Below are 8,351 nucleotides of genomic sequence, written 5' to 3' on the forward strand. Positions count from 1 at the left end.
CCTGGGGTGTCCCCCTAGGCACCCCCCTTGCTCTGACCATGGGAGCCCCTTTCTGTGAATCCTCCGAGTCGCTGGAGAGACTCAGAGACCTCGGACGGCTGTCATCGCTAACATTTCCTTCAGATTCCTCCCCCTCGGTCTCTATTTCCTCCCTCTCCTGTGCCTCTGCTCCTGAGCCCCTGACAATACCATTAACAAACATCAACAGAAAACAGGATCGTGGCACCTCTGCGGTTCATTATGAAGCCCAGTAGATCAGTGTTCTTCAGTCTTGGAAACCCATCCACTATTATTTTGATTATTCTTTTGTACCCTGCTCTTTCCACAGAACCTGGGACTCAAGGGATCTTACGAAACTGTAATCCCATATTTAATTCCATTACATTAAACTGTAACAGGATTAAAACAAACAAGCCCAAAATCTGTTAAATTGCAGATAATAAAAACACTAAAAACACCACAGCCCTTTCCTTAAAAACAACAACAAAACAGTCAGTTCCCAAAGGCCTGCCAGAATAAAACAGTCTTCACTTGCCAGTGGAAGGACAAGGAGGGAGTCAGCCTAACCTCACTGGAAAGGGAAGAGTTGCTGGGATCATTAGGGCTGCGCTGTTTTGTAAGAGTTTTTGCTGGCACTGTGTTTTTTATATTGCTGATCTACACCTGACTCTGGCTCCTGACACACTGTGGTGGAAGGGGCTGAGGATAAATAAAGGCTTTGGATGCCTGACCACCCTTGACCCTTGAAACCTTTTGCTCTTCACATCCTGCGCCTCCTCCAAGGAACTCTGCGTATCACCTGAGCACTTACTGGGTCCGACGGCATGTCCCATGAGGAAAATATTGATGAGGAGCGCGTTGACGTAAGACATCCACAAGGCATCTCCCTGTTGGAGAGAGTTGTGAGAGCGTGTCAAGCTTGCTAGGTTTGGGCAAAGCGCTTTTGATGTAATCACTGATATTATTATTATTATAAAAAAAATATTAGATTTTCCACAATTATAACAAAAACCACAAAGCAGAATGACACACAAAAACAGAAAAAAAGAAAACTACATCAATGAATGAAAGAAGAAAAAAAGGAACAATAAACAGATAAACAATAACATCAAACTTAATTCTTTACAAATCCAACCTTTTAAACATCTTGGTTGACTTCCTCTAGTCCCTCCCTTCTAAGTTTCCTTGTAGTTAAAAGTAACAGCTTTCCAATATCATTATTAAACTAAAACAATTTCCAATTATAGTCCGTCTTATTCACTTTTCTTAATATTCTAAATCCCATTTATTTAATTATAACTTAGTTTAATCCTAGGCCTATTTGTTTCTTTCAAGTAATTTCTAATTTTTTTATATTACAATATTTGTTCAAATAGTCCTTAAATTTCCTCCAGTCCTCTTGAAACTCCTCTTCTTTCTGGTCGTGGATTCTTCCAGTCAGGTCAGCTAGCTCTGAAAAGTCCATCATCTTCATCTGCCGTAATCGCTGATATTATTGGTCAAACAGACACTGTTTACTCATGAGAGATCACTTCCCATTGGGAAGACTCCAGAGGACAGCGACACTGAGTTGCGCCCACAATTGGGGTGGGGGCACCGCATGTGCATGATGTCACACGCACGATGCCCCCCGCCCCAAAGTGGCCAGGTCAACTTGGCCTGCGAACATGCTTCACCCTGCCACATTCCTGGTGATTCTCAAAAGGATGCGGTACAGCCAAGCATCTTCGTCCTGGCACGTCCTCTTGAAGATTGCTGCAGGGTTTGGGGGAGGCCTGGCCCCCTTCTTGAAAATGTGCCAGTGCCAGAGGAGCATCTCTGATGGGATAGCAAGGGAAAGATCTGGTCCTTTTTAAAGCACCTTGTGCTGCACAGAAGGGTTGTTAGAATCTTCGGTCCTGTATACCTGAAGGAGCGTCTCCACCCCCATCATTCAGCCCAGACACTGAGGTCCAGCACCGAGGGCCTTCGGGCGGTTCCCTCATTGCAAGAAGTGAGGTTACAGGGAACCAGACAGAGGGCCTTCTCGGTAGTGGTGCCCACCCTGTGGAACACCCTCCCTTCAGATGTGAAGGAAATAAGCAGCTATCTTCTCTTTAAAAGACATCTGAAGGCAGCCCTGTTCAGGGAAGTTTTTAATATTTAATGCTGTACTGTTTTTAACACTTGATTGGGAGCCGCCCAGAGTGGCTGGGGAAACTCAGCCAGATGGGTGGGGTATAAATAATAAATTATTATTATTATTATCCATACCAAATATGACCATTTTGATAAGGTATGGTCCCCACATATCAACTGTGTAAATAGGAGCGATGCTAATTCGAGGCCTCGATCACTCACACTCATTTATAGAGAGCTGCGACCTATTCCAAGGCCATATCAGCCTTGCTCCACACACCTTCCTTCACTGTGTTTTAGCCCAGCTGGAAATGTGCTCTTTGAACTCTGATCATGCCTCTTGCATGCCGGGAAGGAGGTGAGAGAAGGGGTTTGGGAAGGTGTGTGCAGAAACCAGCCTACTCTACCAAGGCAAATGATGTGAGTTCATTGCTCAGCCTACTTTTTCTTCCAGCCCCACCCACCACCGGCATGCAGTTCTTGGTCTGCAAAAGGTCCCAGACTTAGCTCAACTGTTTAGGTGACATGTAGAATGCCAGCACGTTTTAAATTTTTAAATAAAGGTTTAAAGATACAGTCGTACCTTGGAAATCGAAAACCAAATTGCAGCTTCTGATTTGCTGCAGGAATCTCCTGCAGTCAATCAGAAGCCGTGGAAGCCCCATCAGACGTTCAGGTTCCAAAAGAATGTTCGCAAACCGGAACACTCACTTCCAGGTTTGTGGCATTCAGGAGCCAAAACGTTCAGGTTCCAGGGTGTCCGGGATTCAAGGTACGACTGTAGTGGTTATAAACTGTTTAAATAATTTCATTGTTTTATTCCTATTGTGAAACTCTGAGGGCTTTTTTAATTTAATGAACAAGTGGTATATAAATTTTGTGAAATAAATATGCAGATGACAGCTTCATCTGTCTGGGGGCAGGTGGATTGCAGAGGTGGGGAAACCCAACATGCAGTATGCACCAGGTGCCTCCTCTCTGGTGTGCACAGCAATGTGAAAACACAACTTGAAACGCAGCAGAAGAGAAGCGATGTGGCTGCATTTCAAAGTGTTAATGCGTACACAGCGAGAGAGCCATCCAAAGGAGTGATGCTCTTTCAGTTGCTAGCGTGCACATAGCCAAGGAGCAATCGACGGAGTAACGCTTGGCTTTCGAGGACATCGGTGCTTGAAGAGTTCGGAAAAAAACCAACCAACCTGAAGTTCAAAGTTCATGGTTAATACGACGCAGAGGATGGTGCACATGCCAAAACCAAGGAGCAGCAGGAACTTTCGCCCCATTGAGTCAATGTAAAATATCTAGAGAATGTAACAGCAAGGGAAAAGAAAGCATGTGAAAAAGGAAGGACGCAGCACGCAGTCTCAGCTTAACCAACCTTGCAGGGTTCTTAGTAAGTTTAAAATGGGGGTGAGAGAGAGGGCTCAGAAACAAACGGGTGGGTCTTTTACCACCTCACCTTGATAGAGAACAGGGAGCCAAGTGGGGCTGTGTGTATTGAGAGTATGTATGAACTTTGGCTGGTGCCGGAAGCTGGACATACAGAAGAACACACTGCTCTATACTAGCCTTGGTGATCTCCCCGGGAACCTCACGAGGAGGCAAGATCTGTTGGAGTGTCAATGCTGTGAGCCCCTCCCTCCAAGTCTCAGGCCAGGTAGGGCCAGGAAAGGCTGAAAGCCTGGAGAGCTGCTGCCAGTCAGTGTGGACAATACAGAGTTAGATGCACAAAGTATCTGACTTGGTATAAGGTGCCTTCCTGTACAGTGGTACCTCAACCCGAGGTACTTAATTCGTTCCTGAAGCACCACTTTAGCTAATGGGGCCTCCTGCTGCTGCTGTGCCACCGGAGCACAATTTCTGTTCTCATCCTGAAGCAAAGTTCTTAACCTGAAGCACTATTTCTGGGTTAGCGGAGTCTGTAACCTGAAGCGTATGTAACCTGAAGCGTATGTAACCCGAGGTACACTGTATTCCTAAGTGCTGGCACAAAACTGCTGCTAAAGTTTGCAGCGCAGGAACATCCTTTGGAGCAGACTGAGCTTTGAGACTTTAAGGGGCAGAAAAAAAGGCGAAAGTAAGGCAGGCTTACCCCGACAAAGACTGAAATGATGATGGCAACGCTTGATGCTAAACGGATGTATGGGAGATTATTTAGGTCAGTTCCTGTAGACAGGTAGATTCTCTCTGTATAAAAGTATACCTGAAATGAGACCAAAACAACTGAGACTTTTAGCTTACTGGGCGATGGTCCTGTGGCTGACTCAGGGTTTGGAGGCACTGTCTACAAAATGAAGCCTAAGATCCTTTCTCTCCAACTCCAAACTAGGGATGGGAAAATCCAGCTCTTCACATTTCTTCTGCACAGACAAGAACTGTTTGCAGTTGCCAACATACATAGGCAGGCAATCCTCTGAATCTCTGGCTATATGGGAATCAAAGGTCACTGCAGTCGTGCCCACAAGGGGTGGGTGTACCTATCAGTACCCCTTGTGGTGCCTGTGAACGCTCTTGGTAAATATCTTCTCAAAAATCTACAATCTGCTTGAGATTGTTTCCTCTTTGTGCTCATAAAAACACCCCTGTTCCCACAGTGGCCACCCAGATGCCAACAGGAAACCCACAAGCCAAGCACAAGCATCAAAGAGCTTCTGTCTCGGAGAGAGCTGCTGATGTAGGTGCCTTCCTCGCCGCCTCTGTTGGTGGGGCAGCTGTTGTAACAGCATCCACACACCATCTGGGGGGTGATGCCCCCTTTTCTGCTCTTTTGGATGTGGCAGCCATTTTGTTTCATGTCTCCTCCCTGCCCAGCAGCCATTTTGTGACTGATGCCCACGGCACTCCCTCAACATTCCAAACATGGCCACTGGGCCCCCAAAAGGCTGACGGAGCTTGGATGCAAAACAAGCTCCGCCCATACTGCTTGTGACCCTAAATGCAGCGCTGCCTGTGCCACGAATTTGCCCAATCCTCTTTTAAAGCCACCCGAGCTGGTGGCCATCGCGGCCTCCTGTGTGGGGCCGCAGTTCCATAGTTTAACTATAAAGAAGTCCTTCCTTTCCTCCGTCCTGAATCTTCCAACGCTCAGCTTCATTGGAAGTGCCCTGGAACGCCAACTCTCAACACCCGCAGCCATTGGCCGTCCTTGCTGGGGTTGATGGGAGTTGTAGTCCAGCCACACCTGGACGGCCAAAGGCCCCAGTTCCCCTCCCTTCTAACCGCTTGTGGATATTGCCTTCCTTACTGCGTTGACTCCAGAGAGCTGTTGGCCACACATCAAGATAATGACTGAGATGACTTGCCACCGCAGGCTTGGGAAGCACAGCAGCTTAAGTGAGTTCATGCTCTTCTCTGTCTTCTCAGCCATCTTCTCCTGCTGCAGCTCTTCTATCTCCTCCTGCACGTCCTCATTGTGCCTCAGCTTCTGCAAGGCTGGAAAGAAGCAGCAATGGAAAAAGCCTTTGAATAGCAGGGGCCGGGGCTGGTGGGGAGAGTTTCTTGCAGTACCAAACACAAGAGGTGTAGTGGAAGGGGGGCAAAGACCAGTTACAAATTCTGCAGCGGGTTCCTGGTCTCCAGCATCCCAGAGACACCCAGCCAGCTTTTTGGCCATTGAGAAGATGTTCCGCCTCACCCGTTGTGATGCTTGGAGCCAATCTAAGTGAAGACAGGTGAGTCAGCCACTGAGGACTGGCTCCTAGGGTCACTCTGGAGAAAGACACCAAGGAGGAGCTGTTCTGCATGCGCCAAAGGTAAGCGTTTGGGAGCACTGCAAACATAAGCTGCTTCCGTTTCAAGAGAATGGTGTTCTAGTTCTATTACCTGTCAATCAATCGATCGATTGATTGATTGATGGGTGTTCTGCTACATTCAATGGAGCTTCACAGAAAACACTGTGGGAATGTTAAAGATAGTAGGAAAGGATATATTGAATAAATATTATCCTTCCTTCACTCAGGCTAGTGAAGTGGTGTAGCAGAGCAAATTCCCCTCAATATAGCTGGACGCTAGTTTGCAGATTCTTTTGAATCTCTTAGTTAAGTTTATTCCCGCTTAAAAGAATAAAGACACAAGGGTCTTTCTGAGTAAAGTAACAAAAAGTTTACTCACATTTCAGTTCACAATTTGATCCCAGAAAGGCAGGCTTTACTTAGCGGTTACACAACCAACTGTGAGTTCATCTCATATGGAGACTGAACTCGTGTGCTGCTGGCTGAGAGCTTGCTTTTGAGTGATAGCTGATCCACAGCCATTTGATGTACCTTTGGGGATTATTAATTTGCTGGTGAAGATCCATCATTGAAACAGTTCATTATCCTGAAAGAACTGTTCTGTCTGCTGCACCCTATTGCGACATTTGGCGCACCCATCACCTCACGTTTGTAGTGTTGTGCCCGTAGCACCACCGTGCTCCAACTCACTTCCAACTATATTTTGGATAGGATATTGACTGTGGAAAGGCATTCTGCCTCTATTTCAGTGATCCTTGACAGTGACTTACCAATCCTACCATTCCTGGTTATGGAACATTTATCCGATTCTTATTAGTTTGTGACTCCATGCACATATTATATGTCTTCTGTTTATAGTGTTATAAAAAATATTGTCAGTATATTATTAGCCAACGTGTTGCTTGTTGTTGTTCAGAGCTGGCTGAGTGCCAGTAGACAGCAAAAATTACCGTATTTTTCCGTGTATAAGACTAGGTTTCTTCCCTTAAAAATAATGTCCAAAATTTGGGGGCGTCTTATACACGGATAGATCTTTCCCATTTTCTTAAATCAGAGTCCCCAAAAATAGGGGGCGTCTTATAGGCGGAAAAATACGGTACATTAATAAGAGAACAAAATGGCTGCAGGAGAGCAGCATGGCAGCAAGAGAGCAGCAAGTGAAGCAAGTAATTAAGACTGAGAAAATAGCTGCATGACTCGGCTCTTTTATGGAGTCAGCCAGAGCCACGCCCATCTCCCAGGTCACATGCAGGGGGAGGATGCTCCAGAGCAGTGGAACAGGAAGTTACACTGGATGTCCCCTGCCTGTGCCCACTCTAGGGAAAGAAGGAATGTTGCATTTGACTGCACCAATGGATTACATCTCACAAACACAACTGAGGTCACCTTGAAAGAAGAAACTGGAGCCCTCCACAAGAGGGGAGCCACCACTGAAAAGGCTTGCCGGGAAGGGTTAGGTGAGATCCCTGCCTGAAACCCCAGAGAGCTGCTGCCAGTCCGTGTAAACAATACTGAGCTAGATGGACCAATGTTATGATTCAGTATAATGATTTCAGCTGTTCTCTCTCTGAGAACCAAGAATGACAGATTTGGAGTGTTGCCTATGAGGCCATCCAGACTCACCCCACCAAACATACAAAACCATGTTTCATCCAGAAAAAGCACTAGGCGCTATCAGTTGTATTCTCAGATTGTCTTCTCAGGTAAACACTAATAAGACTTTGAATGTTCTTATCCCTCACCCTCCAATATGTAAGTGGTTCATGTATGTGGTTACCTAGCATGGCCTTTTCTTCATCATTTTTCTGAATCAGTAGATACCTGGGGCTTTCGGGGAAGGAAGGAACGGCAATGGTCTGAAATAATGCCAGTATTCCAGGGACACTTGTCAGTATTGGCCAATCTGCGCAAGAAGGAGCAATTAATTTTATTTATTACATTTACACCCCACCTTTCCTCGAAGGAGTTCAAGGTGGCGTATGTGGTTCTCTTCCTCCCCATCTTATCCTCACAACAACCCTGTGAGGGAGGTTAGGCTGAGAGACTGGGAATGGCCCAATGTCTGAGCCAGGATTTGAACCCTGGCCTCCCAGGTCCTAGCCCGGCACTCTAACAACCATGCCACCCTGGCTCTTGAAAGGTATCAGCTCAGATGGCACATCAGAATTGCCCAATGCTAATGGAGGGAATCAATGGTCTTCCTGGGTCAGTGGGCACCTTTGGGGAAGTGCCATTGGTGCTAGCCATTGGCTGTCATGAGGGAAAGTGTGGCATGACACAAAATGGCTGCCATGGGGGTATAATACAAAATGGCTGCCGCGGGGATGTGGGGAAATGACTGTTGTGGGGGCATGGTGTTATGGTGGCCACGTTTAAAAGAAAATAAAGCAAAGAGACATAACCATGGGGGTGCCCCACATCAACAGGCAGGGGGAGGCACCTATATCAGCCATCTCTATGCTTGCTCACAGAGCGAAGGTCTCTGTACAGTGGTACCTTGGT

At 46.5% G+C, this 8,351-nt stretch overlaps 1 protein-coding gene across 1 annotated transcript; it reads right to left on the minus strand.

Moving 5' to 3' along the window:
* Positions 1–379: 379 nt before the first annotated feature.
* LOC144328300 (solute carrier family 2, facilitated glucose transporter member 5-like) lies at positions 380–7,001 on the minus strand. Its single transcript, XM_077930953.1, has 6 exons — positions 6,620–7,001; positions 5,363–5,550; positions 4,211–4,321; positions 3,318–3,419; positions 751–887; positions 380–389 (listed from the first exon to the last, which is right to left on the minus strand). Exons 2-6 carry the CDS (start codon positions 5,483–5,485, stop codon positions 380–382), a joined length of 483 nt encoding a protein of 160 aa, XP_077787079.1. The 5' UTR covers positions 5,486–5,550; positions 6,620–7,001.
* Positions 7,002–8,351: the final 1,350 nt, after the last annotated feature.

The sequence above is a fragment of the Podarcis muralis genome, chromosome 7, assembly GCF_964188315.1.
Source record: "Podarcis muralis chromosome 7, rPodMur119.hap1.1, whole genome shotgun sequence".
Taxonomy (NCBI): domain Eukaryota; kingdom Metazoa; phylum Chordata; class Lepidosauria; order Squamata; family Lacertidae; genus Podarcis; species Podarcis muralis.

Bases quoted from the DNA above. Each gene is read 5' to 3' on its own strand.
- LOC144328300 (XM_077930953.1), bottom strand. From the start codon at position 5,485: ATGGCTGAGAAGACAGAGAAGAGCATGAACTCACTTAAGCTGCTGTGC. The intron at 3,420-4,210 runs GTAAGCCTGCCT...TACATTCTCTAG, and splicing joins TCATTTCAGTCTTTGTCGGG to ATATTTTACATTGACTCAAT. The intron at 888-3,317 runs GTTGGTTGGTTT...TCTCTCCAACAG, and splicing joins CCATGAACTTTGAACTTCAG to GGAGATGCCTTGTGGATGTC.